The following is a 16,545-nucleotide window of genomic DNA, read 5'->3' as shown; positions in this document are numbered from 1 at the left end:
AGTTACATGAGAGAAGCCATTTTACGAAGTACCTAGGAGGTGCTTTGAAATTCCCAAAATTTTCAGCTCTGATTTTAACAACTTCGATAGTATATTCAGCGTAAAGAAAAGGTAACATTTTTATGGTGATATACAATTAATCAGTCTAACCCCCGGTTAGAGGAAAAATCAATTTTCAAGGGATGTTTACAAAGCTTCTGTGAACGCGGAAAATTTGTATTGCACCGATGTCATGCTAATAAGTAGAAAGAAAGAGCTTTCTGACGGAAATGTTACAAGTTTAATAAATTTAGATCTTCCACTCTGATGTTTGCGTTATCCCATACTGCGAAAGAAGTCATTTGCATAAAAATAGAAAGCTGCTTGCTTCTCAAGAACTTCTTTTGGTGATGAAACTGTGTAAGAGGCTTACAGAATTGACAAATACTGAACTAGATGATTTAAGTTTGATATCTACACTAAAGAATTTGTAATTGGAACACTAATTAGATTTTTTTCATAAGTTTTATTTAATAATCAGTATAATAATCAGGGTAGTCGGTAACCAGAGGAACGACGTTTTAACGCAGAATTATGTGTAAGCGTGGCTTCCACCGTTTTGCACAAATGTGCGTACGTGTACTAAGAGGAAAGTGACAGTATTTTTCATTATATCGTGTGGGCTCATTGTGCTCAGAGTACTAATCCCTGCTACAGCACAGCAACAGCTAGCTGAATCAAGCAAAAGAGGTATGTTTCCAGCTCAAACAGGCCGCTTGTGTTAAATTTTTCCAAAAGAAGTCAGGGTCACTTTTTGTCTGCCCTTTATTCTATCCTTAGAACAAACTTCTTCAAACATTTAGAGTTATCTGCTTCAGTTTCTGTCAATTCTAATAGAGGCTTAAAAGAAACTCCTGAATTTCTTGCATTAGTAGTCATGTACCTTATGGGCCGTTTTTCTTTAACTGTGCAGAAAACTTTTGTTCCAGGGTTTATTTTTACTTTGTTTTTGTCTCTCGTTTCCCACGAATTAGGCGATACAAATTTGTCTTACTTATTGCCGAAAAAGGATCGGTTTCTGTTCCATAGAAATTTGAAAACATAATCTTTATTTTGAACTGTCCGCTATTCACTTTATTCATAAAATTGAAACTTATGATACCTGCGGGAAATTTAAGTTATCCCAGAGTTGATAAGGTTTCTCTTCATCGTACTGTTTAACCAATTATGGCGGAAAATTATGCCATCATTCTCGAGAGGTTTAATTTAAGATGATGGGTCTATGTCATTCTTAGTAAAGAGAGACGTCAGAATTAATTCTTAAAAATTTTTAACCCCATACTTGTCTGCTTTACAGTTTTGACAAACCATTCAGTAAGATTTTGGAGAGAAGTAGGAAATTATTCATTCCTCGGTATCAAAGATTTCAAAAACGACAGTCTTTGTGAAGATAAGACTGTTACTTATTTTCAAAAATTTAGGCGGCTTTGTTTCGTTCATGAATGAAAATATTATCCACCAACTGAACAATAAGCTTAATATTTTAAGTATACTCCAAAACAATCTTGGACGGGTAGATTTCGAGATTAAGCTTATTTAAGTCGATTAATTTATTTTCTCTCTCAGCTAGATTCTGCCAAACTTCCCAAGCAGATTATCGTGCTTCATTAATCATGTGCTTCGCTAAATGAAATCTAATAATTACAGGTTCGTTCTATGAATCAATCACCCCTTATTATCGAGAAAAACTATCAAAGTAATGAATTATTTTCTTTTATTTTGCTAGGGGATCATCAGGTATATCTGCGTTTTTTCTCCTAAGAAGCCAAGTACAAGATGAATGTAGTGTTTGCTATTTCAGTCGTCAGCACGCTGCTGATTTGCCAGGCTGATATCACCCTCAGTCAATGTGATCAAGCTGATTGGTCGGTTAGTTTGGACAGGGCCACGTGGTCTACCTGTCCTAACAGTATGACCTACCTCAAGGGGATGTGGAGAAATGATCGACACCCTGGAGACGAGAGAGTTGGTCGCATTGAGTATGGAAGGTGCTGTCGGGCAACAGAACCAACTTATGTCCACAAACCTTCCACATGTTCAAACGCGAATTGGCTTTACACGCTGGATAGGTGAGTCCCACCATGAACTGATTTAGAATGAATTGGAAAGGCCATACTCACGGAGACACTTTTATCCCTAACTGGGGCTATCTTGTGCGACTTTTTCTGAACATGACATTCATTAGACTTGATATTAAAGGGTCGTAGAAAGCAGTAAAAAAAAAAAGTGGTCTAGACCTCGCCTGCAATGAATTTCAGTCTCGTGCAAAAAGGAGTGCCAATACTCTCAGCCGCTTCATGTTCTTGAAATCAGAATGCTTCGGCGTTTTTGGAAAATTGACTTATGCATGAATTTAAACTTAGTTTTTCTTTATATCGTACAAAGTTCTTTGTAAGCGTAATAATGTGGATGAAAAACTTACGCGCTTCTGATTGGCTTAAAACGAGTGCATTCTCATGCAATACGAGTTCAAAGTTGTGACACGAGTGCAAATTACAAATATAGCGCGCGCACGCTTTCAAAGTTAATTTCGTCGGTCTTGACTTTCTGTGATGTTTTTCATTGAAATTATTAATTAGTAATAACATTGTTTCTCTTGCAATTTGGTGTAATAAGCACTTGTAAATTTTTCAAAGACTACAAATTGCACTCTTTTCACGGGATCGTGCAATTTGTAGTCTTTGAAAAGGTTACTCAAGCTTATTAACACCAAATTGCACAAGAAATCATGTTATTACCTATACCAATGTTATCTTAAGATGCTTTGAAATTCTCTTCTAGAAATCATGTCTGGGCACTGTGCCCTAATGGTTACTACATGCAAGGTATGAGGCTCGGCGCTGGTCCGCCAGCCTATCTGCTCCACATTGACGAGGCAAAATGTTGCCACCCTCAGGGTCATCCAAACAGTTATGAACACTGTTACGATCAAGATGTCACATATTCCTTCGACAATAAAGGTTGGAGCGAGTGCCAACAGGTGGGCTACTACATGACTGGCTTCTACAAAAGCGACTGCAACGATATTTATTGCATCGAAAAATTTCGATGCTGCAAGATGAAAAAAGGTAAATCTGATCACCACATGGAAAGTCAGTGAATACTCGAAGAACTCTAAATATGCAATGGGTAACTTTACCGAGAAAGATGTAGGTAACAGGATATGTACCTTTCTTTATACTATTATTCACGTTAGAAGCTTGCAACGCTGTAAATCTTAAAAACATGTAGGGCGGTGGTTTCTATGTGAACTTACAGTTAAGCCCATGACGCTTCCGGTCTTTCTGCAGCTTAGCCGACAGATCATCTCACAAGGTGGTAGGGTCCAAGATCTAAAATGCGGAGAATCGGTCATTCTTCTTTGTACTGCGCTGGTCACTTAATTTTAACCTCTTAATTTTAATATTTGAATAATTGCTAAAGGAGAGTTCTGAATACCCTTTTATACGGTTCAGCAACACTCCTCTGTTATGCTTTCAGCTGCTGTTAATGGCGGATGGAGCAGCTTCGGACCTTGGGGACAATGCAGCGCTACATGTGGGGGTGGAACCCAAGAACGCTCACGAACCTGTACAAATCCCCCTCCGTCGGGCGGTGGAGCGCAATGTGTAGGGCCCAGCAAAGAAACACAAGCCTGTAATACTCATGAATGCCCTGGTAGGTACATGTATCACATTTAACGTTAATGTACGTGAATGCTTATTCATCTCATTCCCATGGAGTGCAGATCTACCGACGTGAAGTTCCTGCGTTGTGCTAACAATGCAGCTTGCCACATTAGTAAAACACAACTCACAAACAGAATGACGTACAGCCATCATATGGCAACCACATTTTGCAGTTTGTCAGGCCCTCTTTTCTTAAGTTTTGGGCTCCGCTTGCCAATTCTGTGCGTAGGCCCTCCGCTATGATTATATGATGCTTCCCTTTTCCAAGTTACTGTAATATTCTAACACCGTTCGTTTAAGTCACGTAGGCCAACTAGTATACTAATTCTTGTCCCAATGTTATTCCAGTGAACGGTGGTTGGAGTGACTGGGGAGACTGGGGACAATGCAGCGCTTCATGCGGTGATGGGCAGCACGCACGCTCGCGCACTTGCACCAATCCCCCTCCGTCAGGTGGTGGGGCACAGTGTTCAGGAGACAGCCAAGAAACACGGACTTGCAATAATGGACCTTGCAATGGTAGGGGACTTGTGACAATTTAGTGTTAAATCAGCTAAATCTTGTCATTACCAGGAGCCCATAGGCTCCTGTCATTACCTATTATCGAGTTACAGTAGGACCTTGGTATTTATTTTAGACATTCCTGTTATGTCATCTTGGTAAATTTACCTAAGCAGTGACATTTTAGAAAAAGGCGAAGTCAGCTAAGTATTTTACTATTTCAGTTGACGGAGGGTGGAGTAACTGGTCAAACTATGGTGAGTGTAGCAAGAGCTGCGGCAAGGGGAAAAAATATAAATATCGAACGTGCACCAATCCACCCCAGTCAGGCGACGGAAAGGACTGTTACGGGAGGGCGAGGAAGGGAAAGAAATGTAGAGAGGCTTCATGCAAAGGTACGATAAATCCTTCTATTTCCTTTTAGCTTAACGTTCACAGTATGAAATAATATGATAAGCTGAATCTTACACGCATTCAGATTGGTTCTAGATCCATAGATGATATCAAATTTAACAACATTTTGCTTTTTTATCGTATAAAACAAATGGATTCCATGCTGCATGGAGTCTTTATAGTAAAACACCACAGAAGATAACAATTCTGGTTTTTTCGAAACGAGGTTAAAATGAAAAGGTTTCTCACAAAATATTCGCTTTTCTTTTTCTATTCGTAAGCTTTACAAGATTCAAAATTGAGGTCAAATAGTCGCATATGCGCATTCCTATCATGTTATTAAGTCGATTTACCTAAGTCGTGACTTATCAGTTGGTGTTTCGTCATTTAATCATAACCATTTCAATTTCCTAAACGTGATTGGTGCATTAGCTGCTTTATTTTTTCACTAATCATTTTGTAGTGCTGTAATCGGACAGTTGGCTGTAATCGGACAGTTGACTGTAATCGGGACACCTGTAATCGGACAGTTGAAGTAGCCAATCATACTAAGTCCTCTCAGCCAGATCCAGCAATCACAGAGTTAATTACAATAACCATAGCAACAACCACTTAACCGAGGAAAAATTGATGAATTTCCAAATAATAATTTTACTTTAGACATTGTCCCTACCGAAGATATTTGACCTAAATGTATTTGGTTTTTTTCGGAAATTGTAACGGTTATGATTAATAGGTAACAGGACTTCTTGTCGTCCAATTCTGTCCGCAATCATACTCGTGATTGACAAATTGGACTCCCTCTTCGCGGTCGTCCAATTTAGCTAATCCCCCGTACGATTATAGAGCGAATTGTACTCCACTCGGTCCTACTGCCATTATTAATTGTACGAATATAGTAAATGGAGGTTGGAGTGAATGGTCAGATTACGGCGAGTGCAACAAGACTTGTGGCATGGGGAAGAGATATAAATATCGTACTTGCACCAATCCACCCCCCTCAAAAGACGGAAAGGACTGTAGAGGAAAAGCGAGGAAGGGAAAGAAATGTAAAGGGGCTTCGTGCAGAGGTAAAATGGACTTCTCTCCACCCTTTACATCCCAATATTATCATACATAATCTCTATACTATACTCTTCACAAGGAGAAACGGTTCAACAATCAAGAACTTTACAAGTTCTTGATCATTTCCTTTATTCTCATGACCTTGATGTTTGATTTGAGAGTGACATTGGAAGGAGATTACGATGTTAATCACTCTTGGGAATTGAATGGTAGAATTTCTTTCAGTTTAATATCCGCTATACGAATTAAGTAAAAAAATTTCTTAACAAGCAACGCGTGTTGTCGTTTAATAAGGTTTTGTTGTCTAATGCAACTTACTACGCCATATCTACTACCTTCTATAGACCTCTTTGGCTAAACAGAATGCGTCCCACGCCGGACGCATGTCACTAAATGTCGCCCATGTAGAATAGTATAACATATGATCAACAGAACAGAAATAAGTTGTGTCATGTTTTTGTTAGTTCTTCGCGTCAGTTCTTTTAAAAAAATGAAGCATTAAAACGTTTTTCAAACTGAGATGGTAGAGATGCCTTTTAGTCTAAAATGAAAAAAAATTGCATCTTTTTTAGTAAAAGTAATGTGGAGAATACAAAGCGAGGAATGAAGAAATTCGATCATAATGTTTGCTTAAAACAGCGGCTTTCCCGCTTTTAATTGTATCTGAACAAAATACTTTGAAATAATGAAATGTTTTGCCTATTTTGACAGGAAATTGAAAGGAAATCCGCTAGATTTAAGATGAGGTTAGTTTTATTGTTTCTATACATCACAGAGGAGTTGCAACATTTTTATCTAAAGATGGTTGAACGTGAGTTTTTTTCATGTTGAATAGCTGTTTTTTCAAAGCTTATTTTTTCAAATCCTCTCAACACTTTGGCTTTATTATCATGATCCTGAACAGCATCTCGTTATTTTTCCTTGCAGGTCATTTGGAAAAAAAGGGGTGCTTTTTGGGATCGCTTTCCATTATTTGATTTTTTTGGGCTGATTATCCGTATATTAAGCTTATCTCAAATGGAAATATTGAAGTATCGAATAATTTATGCTGCTGTTGGGTCGATACCAAATGAGACTGATATCCTTACTCTGTCATTTGTGATTGTTAACTTGGTGAAAAATTAATAAAGCTATTTAAAAATGCATGTTATCGTTGTGGTCTGTTTTCATCGAATAGGAAATTTCGATGTTGCGTATGCAATTTCAAGCCTTCCTAAAATATGACCCATGGAAATTTTTTGAACACAGCGGTACAATAAAATAATATGTAAGGACACTTCAAGTTGGTTTCAACTGCAGCAAAAAAAAATTGGGCGGCTGAGTGGCAGTATAAATTCGTGGTACTAATTGATGATTTAGAGATATTCAGTTACCCCATCACGGGGGGCAGTATCTAAGTTAAATAAAAAATGGGTTTTTTTTCGTGCTCGACAACAAAAGAATAACACGATGCTCAGCATAGTACAGTAAAGATTAGATATAAACAACAATGTTGAAAAAAAGGTTTGACAGGTGTCTTGTAAGCGTTTGTGTAATGAGATGCTACATATAAAATTTTCTAATTTTTTATTGAATGTGTTTTTGTTTAGCAAAAACAACGCGAAAGTCTCTTTGTTATTTTAAATTACAAGGACAATTGGGTCGTCAACGCTTCACTTATCGTTTTAATTTCCTTAAACAGAGGGATACCCTACAGATATGAGATGGAAGTACAATCCCTAATACTTCGAAGAATAAATGCTGGTCAGCTGGGGTTGCATGTAACAATTCCGCTGTCACTATTCTTAAACAAACTATTCGAAAATTTTCATTCAAACCGATAACTGCGTCCTCTATTCTGATGAAAAAAGAGGAAAATTATTGAAAAATGGCGCATTCATATTCAAATTGCCTCTAGAGGAACGTCTTGCCAATCAGCCTCGACTAATGTTAGACAAAAAGAGACTAGGTGTGAAATGATGTTTAGTCCCAACCCGACATTTGGCTGCAGTTTTTCCTTCAATATTTTTTAATCTCGCTGAAGGACGGGAATTATAAGACAGAATTGTCTGGACACTGCATTGGACATGGATCTCGGAAACGTTTTCTATCTCAACCGTGAGAGTTTTTACCACAGACGTTTAAATGAAATTGTTAATCTACACGTCAAGTTACGTGATGACACGTTATGCTTTTTTCTTTATACGCAGCTATTTTTATTCAAGGTTAAAGAATTGATTAAGAATTTCACAGTGTGTTAAACGTTTTCGTTTTAAGAAATACAGTAAACAAGAGAAAAGGCAAAAATTGATTGTTTGCAAGAAAAATTTTAAAGAATCAATCAAGAAGCCTTCTTCCATTTTTTAACAAGAAGATATCCTGGTTATCCAAGGCATTCGTGAAATAAAGTATAGAAGGGGTAAATTTGGGACAAATTTTCATCATTTTGAGTTAGAATTCCAATACTGCATTAGTTCATCTCACTTTTCAAAACCACAAATTTTATCAGAAGGTTAGGAATGAATGATCATCAATATTCACTTCCTGTTAATGATAAACAATCTCCATTCCAAAATTCCATTGCTTTTTCAATCGGGAATACGATGTTTGGTAAACACGAGGGTAAACGAAGGAAAAAGTAGGGAGAAAAACGAGAGAAAAACTGGGTAAAACGAGGGCAAAACTGAACGAGGGTAAAACTGACGAGGGCACAAACCCTTCCCGGGTTCATTCACCGTGTTGCGTTCATGGACAAGATATTTCACTCTCACAGTTCCTCTCTCCATCAAAGAGAGAGAGGAGACTCTGAGACTCTGTAAGGGAAAGCCTGTTATTGCATAACCCTTGAACTCCCCTTGATTTCATTGTCATAAAGGATCGTTTCCAAAATTGATTTAATTTTCATCTGTGACCGCCTCTTGGGTGTACAGATGAGATAACATAAAAGATCCTAATTATGAATTGATCCTTAAGAAATTCAATACATATAAGAAAACTCTTTGGGCCACGTCAACCTTAATTAAACATCTATTGGCAAAATCAGCTGATCATTAGCCAAAGAAAAGGCCCCATTTTGAGTCATTCCATTGGCTCGTTAGGCTTGAAAAGTACCGTTGTACTTAGTCAGATCCCGAATTGTACGTCTCAGACTAAAAAGCAGGTAAGGAAGATAACATATGTCGAAGGCTATCAAAATTCATTCGTGAATTGGAACTTGAAGCATAAATTTTTTTAAGATAACTGCTTCATATACCTTACGTTTCTGGGTGAGCTATAATGTATTAGTAGTAGTATAATGTAGCCATGTATTATAGTTACTTAAGTTTTACACTGGAGTGGATGTAATGGTAGCATTACTTGCTGGTGAAGTTTCTTCTGATCTTAAAAGCAGACAATCGCTAAGTGCTTAAATTACTGAATTCTCCAAAACTCTTTCAACTCTTGTTTTTTCCTGTCATGTATTCAGACAAACCTATAGCGATTGCACCCTAATAGAGATGAATCAATAATTTTAACAAGTCATCCAAGTACATGTAAAATGATTTATAATTGGGTCTTAAGAATTATATTTGGCAGGTACTCATTTCTGCAAGCTGAAAATAAACAAACAAATAAGAAACTAAAAGCGCCTACATCACAAAATTCTACCTTAAGGCTAATTACTGGCACCTTGCTTGGACGCGAATGTTATTTTCATGTACCTCTGCTTATCACTCTGAGTGCAGAGCTTCTCGGCAACATCACCCTAGCAATATTTTACATTACGTTTTATAATATGGCGATCATGTATCCGTGGGAGGTTTTTAAAGCAAATTAAGTTTCTCAGCCAGATCCTTTACTGTACCGTGAAGGTGTATCATTTCACAGAGCAGCAAGTCAAAAATCAAGATAATCTACAGTAGACATTAATGACACCGTCTTTTTCGCTTCAGATTCAGGATGCGGTGCGTTTTTGCCATTCAACTTATCAGCGTATTGATGATTTCCCACGTTGATCTTAGCTATGGCCAGTGTTCGGATATCAGCTGGCAATCAAGCCTAGACCGAGTGGGGTGGTCCACTTGTCCCGATTCTAGAACTTATCTCAAGGGATTGTGGAGAAACGATAACAAACCTGGAGACGAGAGAGTTGGGCGCATTGAAACTGCAAGATGCTGTAACGCTTTTATTTCAGCCTATCACAAACAACCTTCAACGTGCTTAAATGCAAATTGGGCGCAGACTTTTGATAGGTGAGCAATTTGAGGAAAACATAACTTCAATCTTAACCCCGTAACTATACTTTGCAAATGAATGAGGTAGAACGATTTGTTAAGTTCAGCTTAACTGAAAAAAGAAAAACATACCTTCATAGTAATAAGTGATAAAAATCGTGTATCGAAAAATGGCTAGAGTCCAACTCGATTTAAATTAAGACTTCAATGGGCCTTTGGTTCCAAAAAACACGTGACAAATTCATGCGTCAACAAAAAATTTGAAAAAACAACTCAACTCAAGAATCAAAAATAATGAATGGAAGTTTCCACGTCAGTTTCGAATGCCAAGTTCAAATTTGTGGACTGGATTGGCTTAGTTATCGAATCACACGCAGCACGTTAATATGAAATAACACAATAAGGGGAAAGGGAAAGGAAGAGACGATTGTGGTTAGAAATATCATCTATTTGGGCATTTCTTCGAGTGTGAAGATAAAACATATTATATAATAAGCTCAGTTATACGCGCATTCTGATTGGTTCTCACTTATGATCTATTGGAGGACAAATGTATAGATGACGTCATCATTAAAACTTTTTTAATTATTTATTATATAAAACAAATAGATTTGAAGTTGCCGTGCGTCTGTTCAGTAATAGATCACAGAGGACGTCAAAATGTGGTAAAGAGCATCAGTGACACACTCGGCTGCGCCTCGTGTGCCACTTTTTTGTTCTTACCACATTTTGACGTCATCTGTGATCTATTACTAAACAGACGCACGGTAACTTGGAATCTATTTCTTAATTAGTACACCAATTATTGTTACAGATATGCTACTGTTACGGACAGAAAATACTTCCATATTCAAATGTGCAATGTTAGTATTGTTTCTCTCTATTAACAAACAACTTTCGACATGCGCAGATATTAAGTGGCCGCGCACCATGGGTAGAACTAGTTTTCATGCTGTCTAACACCGCAGAAAAAATATACGTTTATGATAAAGAGAACTATATAGATATTTCTTTTCAATTCCAGAAAATATGTCTGGGCTCTGTGTCCTGCCGGTTATTACATGCAGGGCGTAAGGCTCGGCGCTGGTCCACCAGCCTATCTAAACAACATTGACGAGGCAAAATGTTGCCACCCACAGGGTCATCCAAACAGTTTTGAACACTGCTACGATGAAGACTACACTTATAAGTTTGACAATAAAGGTTGGGCGTTCTGCAAGCAATTGGGCTATTACTTGGTGGGTATTTACAAAAGTGACTGCAATCAACTTTACTGCCTGGAAAAGCTCAGATGCTGCAAGATGAAGTTAGGTAAACGTTCTCTATTTTCATTTCGAATCAATCTTTAAAGGTAGAGCGAATGATGAAGAGCTGACGCTCGAAACATCAGCTTCAGAAACTTTATATGGTGCCCAATTGATATCACTGTGTTGATGAAAATAATTTATTTTTTAATACCCCCTTACCTCCCCCCCCCCTTAATTTTTAACGGTATTTCCCAAATAACAGTTAAATTCCTTTTCAAGTAAATCATAGTTTTTATATTGCCGTGAGACGCTGAACTTTGGGTGGTATAACCTGTATCACAGGAATCATTTCGTGTTATTCTTGTCACTACGAGAAAACACATTCTTTAACATTGACAAAGTCCTTTTATGACCGCCCTTTTTTAACCGTATCCGTACAATTTGGACAAATTGGGTGGTTAAAACCACATTATACCCATTATACCCTGAAATTATACCACCTCTGAATTATCATTACAATAGCATAATTAATTCTGAGCTCAGAAATCAGCGAAAAATTGAAGAATTATTGCAGCATAAATTGAAGCCCGTATTCATCAACGAATGGGGTGAAACTTCGCAATCGAAGACTTTCCTAGAAACATAATCAAATTATAATCACAAGTGAAATGATTTCTTTACAAAAGTGCTAAAATTTCAAAAGCTGACTATCAGTATATTTTGTTTTTTAAGGTGCTGTTAATGGTGGATGGACTAACTGGGGAAACTGGGGACAATGCAGCGCTACTTGTGGACAGCATGCACAGCAAGAGCGCACGCGCAGCTGTACCAATCCTCCTCCATCACTCGGTGGGGCGCAATGCAACGGAGAAAGCAAAGAAACAAGATACTGTGGTGGCCATGCTTGCCCTGGTAAGAGTGTTTTTCTTCATTACAAGTACAGAAAACGTAGAAACCCTCACTGTCTACAGATGCGATAGAGTATAAAACTCGCTCAAGATAATGTGAAAAACTTTTACGTTTGCAGTCAATGGGGGCTGGAGTATGTTTGGACTTTGGGGCCAATGTAGTGCCTCTTGCGGGATTGGATATCAAGAGCGCGTACGCTCCTGTACCAATCCTCCTCCTTCCGGCGGCGGGGCGCAATGTTCAGGTGAAAACAGAGAAACAAGGTCTTGTAATGGTGAAGGGTGCCCAAGTAAGTAAAACTCTATGAGGTATTGCACATAGGGGGAGGAGGGGGGTCATTATTTGCCGCGATGGGGAGGGGGAGGGAGGATTTTGGTTGTGTTACGATAGAATTTACTCGATCCCCTTAGGCTCTGTAATACTATCATGACCACCCCTCCCCCCTCATTGGGCGTTGATTGACAGTAATTTTTCCATAGTACCTCTTTTTCACTCCGTTGGCGAGGACTGATCCTCACTCATGAAAACTATGTGTTGCCCTCCAAAGTCCTTTAAACCTCCTAGGCGATAAAAAAAGGCCACTTGCATTAAAATTCGCATGCTCTTCAACTGTCACTTCAATATTTAGCAAACGTAGCTGGGATGCTCTTCTTAGACGCTCTGTGTAGTTTTCTAACTAGTCTAATCAGCAGATCCTCTTTTAATATTCCTTATCAATACTCGGCAAGAACGACTTATCATAAAAGAGTGACTGTGTTTGATTTTAGCAAATGGAGGATGGAGTAGCTTTGGAAACTGGGGATTATGCAGTGTCAGTTGTGGAGCTGGTGTACAAGAACGCTTTCGAACCTGCACTAATCCCCCTCCCTCCGGTGGTGGGGCACAGTGTTCAGGGCCCAGTGCAGAATCAAGGGCTTGTAATAATGGAGGCTGTTCTGGTATGTGTGATTAAATAGAAAGTATTCTCCCACAACATATAAGCATAAAATGTCTGGTCAGAGTTTCCGGATATGTTTTACATTTAAGCTTATATGTTAGGTTTGTTTTATATCCCTAGCAAGCTGAACCTAACTAACTAACTCTCTGTAATTGATTTCATTGGATTTTAATGAAATTCCAGGGAAAGAGGAATCCACTAAACTTGTTACCGCGCTTCCAACAGGGGGCTTCCTCCTGGGTTGGCAGCGGTGCTCATTTGAAATTTAGGAGGCAAGCATTAGAATCTATTCCGGCAACCTCTTTAACCCTTTAACTCCTACGAGTGACTAAGACAAAATTTCTCCCCACAATATCAATACAATATCAAGGAGACAAGGGATGAGAACAAAGAAAAATATCGATTAGGGGATAATCAGTTGATCCAATACCAAATACTCCGATCTAACAACACAAGAATTATATGGCAGACAGTAAGGAGAAGTACTAATGGATCTTGGGAGTTAAAGCTTACCTGCAAGGATCCGTCCTTAGCTTGGCTCTCTTTATTATGATTACATAGTTGACGGTGGCTGGAGTAACTTTGGAGAATGGAGCCAGTGTAGTAAAACTTGTGGAGGTGGAACCCAGATGCGTGCAAGAACGTGCACCAATCCTCGACCGGCATATGGAGGTAAACAATGCATTGGAGACAGCGAGGAGGAGCGGAAGTGTAACACTGGTCCATGTGCAGTACCAAATGGTAGGTCAATCATTTTTGAACCATCATTTTGAAGATAATAACATATATAGCATAAGGCTTATAGGAAGGAAAAGGTCAGTGTATCGAGATGAAAATCTAGTTGTGGTTATTCTATAATCTCAGCTGCTGCCATATTGATCCTTTAACTATTTGGAACTTAAAGCTAGCCGGGGCTACTCGATATTGTCGTGGTTTTAGTATGGTAAATGGACATGTATGCGTATGCATCCTGATGTCATGGTGGAAACGGTTATTAATAAAGGTGGAGGACATGTTTATTGTTTAATCGACTAATTTTTGGAAGTCTTTGCATCGTTTTAGTTGATGGAGGGTTCACTCAGTGGTCTGCGTTCTCCAAGTGTAGCAAGACCTGTGGTAAAGGAAAGAAGACTCGCAACCGCGAATGCACCAACCCACCCCCATCGGGATTTGGAAAGAACTGCAAAGGACCATATTCGCAGACTATCAAATGCAAAGTGCGTTCATGCAAAGGTATGGGATACAATTAAAAAGGAGATCATTGAGGTTAGAAATTGAATTCCTTCGGAGTTTATTCTCAGATGGTAGATCATTCCGTTTCCGGAGATCTCATGACGAGATCTGAAAATAATCTGCTTCTCATGCGGACGTTCCAAGGATCCCGCCTGCTCAGGTTGAGTATACGTCGTCTATTACCTAGACAGTACCATCACTGCCTGTAAACCAGGAACAGAGACCTAGAAGTCTAAAAATATGCTAGGGACGATTACTTTTGGAATACGATCTATGTATTTGATCTCCATCTATTGGTTTGATCCGTTTTTAACAATTAAACGGCTTAAAAAGCTGAAACAAGTTTCAGCACTCGTCGAACTTCTTTCTATGAAAGTTGAGAGAGATAGTTTTGACTATCAGTAATTCTGTTGACTGCAATGTCACCAGCTGCAGTATCTTTGAATACTCACAAGTTAGGTAAATTGGTCAAGGTAAAGAGTGACAGCCAAGCAAAATCAACTCACACGTAACGCTTCTGAATGTTAAGAAATATATACCAACTATTTTTCTTTTACAGGAAAGGGGAAATAGTTCGAATGTACGGCGAGAAAGCAGGTAAATATTGTAACAAGTGTAGCAGAAAAAAGGAAGCGGTTGGTCGTGTTTAAGGAACGTAGCGATTGAGTGTTATAGCTTGCAGTGCGATGGGGTCGTTTTGGAAGTAGATTTCTATGCTTTGGTTATAACCTGCCACTCTTCTTCACACGATGAATTCTACTGGTTACGCATAGCCTTACGAAGCACTATGCTTCACTGGGATTGGATGGTTTGAAACAGCCGCCGATGATTTGTTCATTTCGATCCTCACTGGTTTGCGCATGCGCGAGTTGTATCCTTTTTGGGCTTCTGTCCTGTACCTTTCCTATAGTAAACGTTGTTGATTATGGGGACCAGTAGTATTTTGTATTTCTGTGTCTCTCTAATTGAAGGTCTTTTTTTTTAATCAATGTCTTGTTTTGATCGCCATCAGTAAGGATTACCATCAGTAAACTTTTTTTCTAAAAATAAGGCGCATGATGTCGAGTGTTGAAGGCGTGCTATGAAAGGGGTAAACCTGGGTATCATCAATTCCAATAAGTATTCAAGAAATTGCTCATGACGAAGAAATACTCTTTGCCACGTTATCACGTTTAGATGACGATTTGAAAGTAATCGTATCCCACTTGAAACATCGCGTGTGCCATTTCTTTTGAAACACTGATGACCTACTTTTACGTTTTTATGCATAACGACGCTCACTTGGCCAAGACATCCACTGCAACAGAGAAAGGACTAATCTTATAAAATATTTGATTAGTTTTCAGATCCATGCCACGGTGAATAGAAATTGGAAGTGCTAAAGGTGTCTGTAACTGAAGGCTAAAACGTTACACAATACTGGAATCATCTGTCTTTACTGTAGAGCAAGCTGTGATGAAATTATCTGACCTTGCGAGCAATAAACAACAAAAAGAACGTATCTTGTAGATTTGGTTCTTAAATAAATCCACGACCAAAAGTGTTTAGACTGAGATAAGAAAGATGGCAAATTTTGAGCTCGGTAAATGATAAAGGAAGAAGTTTTTATAGTTATCACGAGTGTGGAGCAAGAAAAGAAAACGGAGTATCCATGTGGCTTACCAGGTTACAGTTTTTTCCTTTCTCAAGACAATTGAGTTTAAAATTTTTTAAACAGGTTTTAAAGAAAATATTAGCACGTCTTACGTCAACTCATTGGTTTTCACCATAAATTCTTTACTTAAAAAGAGAAACGAAACGTTTACCAAGCCCAGGATAACTGAAATTTAGCGCTTTGTCAGTAATGAAACAAGTATACATTCGATTCCATAAGGGAGAAACATGATTCTAAATTATAAAAATCTCCGAGACCCCCCCCCCCCATCCCATTTTCTTGGTCTTTTATTCTTGTTTTCTTTGGGTGAGTGACGATCATATTGATTTAGCATACCCACCCCTCCCCTCACGGTTGTTTCCCAATCATATCTTATCTTTACTAAACAATAGCCTTTGTCAGGTGATCTGATTAAAACCATCTGCCAGTAACATTTGAAAATTTAACTCGTTATACAAAATGACAACTTACGAAGGGAGCGTGTCGAAAAAAATAATCCATCATAGGTGCTTTAAATTAAAAATCTTAAAGAATAAAACAATAAAAAAGGACATCTTGTACAGGTGGTTCTTAAATAAATTTATTGACGAAAATAACTTGACGGGAATGAGAGAGATAGCGAGTTTTGAGTATGTTAAAAGAATGAACAAGGAGGTCTTGTCGTGTTGTCACGACAGTGGGACAAAAAAAACAAAAAACAAAAAAC

General features: G+C 38.4%; 1 protein-coding gene across 1 annotated transcript; it reads left to right on the top strand.

Annotated features, from left to right (window-relative positions):
- Positions 1 to 568: 568 nt before the first annotated feature.
- Positions 569 to 15,670, top strand: LOC131799644 (uncharacterized). The gene is given in 14 exon segments (XM_066169353.1): positions 569 to 729; positions 1,766 to 2,108; positions 2,821 to 3,107; positions 3,767 to 3,789; positions 4,396 to 4,406; positions 9,671 to 9,877; positions 10,884 to 11,170; positions 11,839 to 12,018; positions 12,134 to 12,304; positions 12,783 to 12,953; positions 13,514 to 13,693; positions 14,015 to 14,185; positions 14,745 to 14,782; positions 15,525 to 15,670. Coding segments are annotated over 12 exon segments (1,995 nt in total). The 5' UTR covers positions 569 to 729; positions 1,766 to 1,815; the 3' UTR covers positions 14,759 to 14,782; positions 15,525 to 15,670.
- The last annotated feature ends 875 nt before the right edge of the window (positions 15,671 to 16,545 follow it).

This window comes from Pocillopora verrucosa, chromosome 7 (assembly GCF_036669915.1).
Source record: "Pocillopora verrucosa isolate sample1 chromosome 7, ASM3666991v2, whole genome shotgun sequence".
In the NCBI taxonomy this organism is placed as follows: Eukaryota; Metazoa; Cnidaria; class Anthozoa; order Scleractinia; family Pocilloporidae; genus Pocillopora; species Pocillopora verrucosa.
Note: the sequence above shows the minus strand (reverse complement) of the source record. Positions and strands in the feature narration are given on the sequence as shown.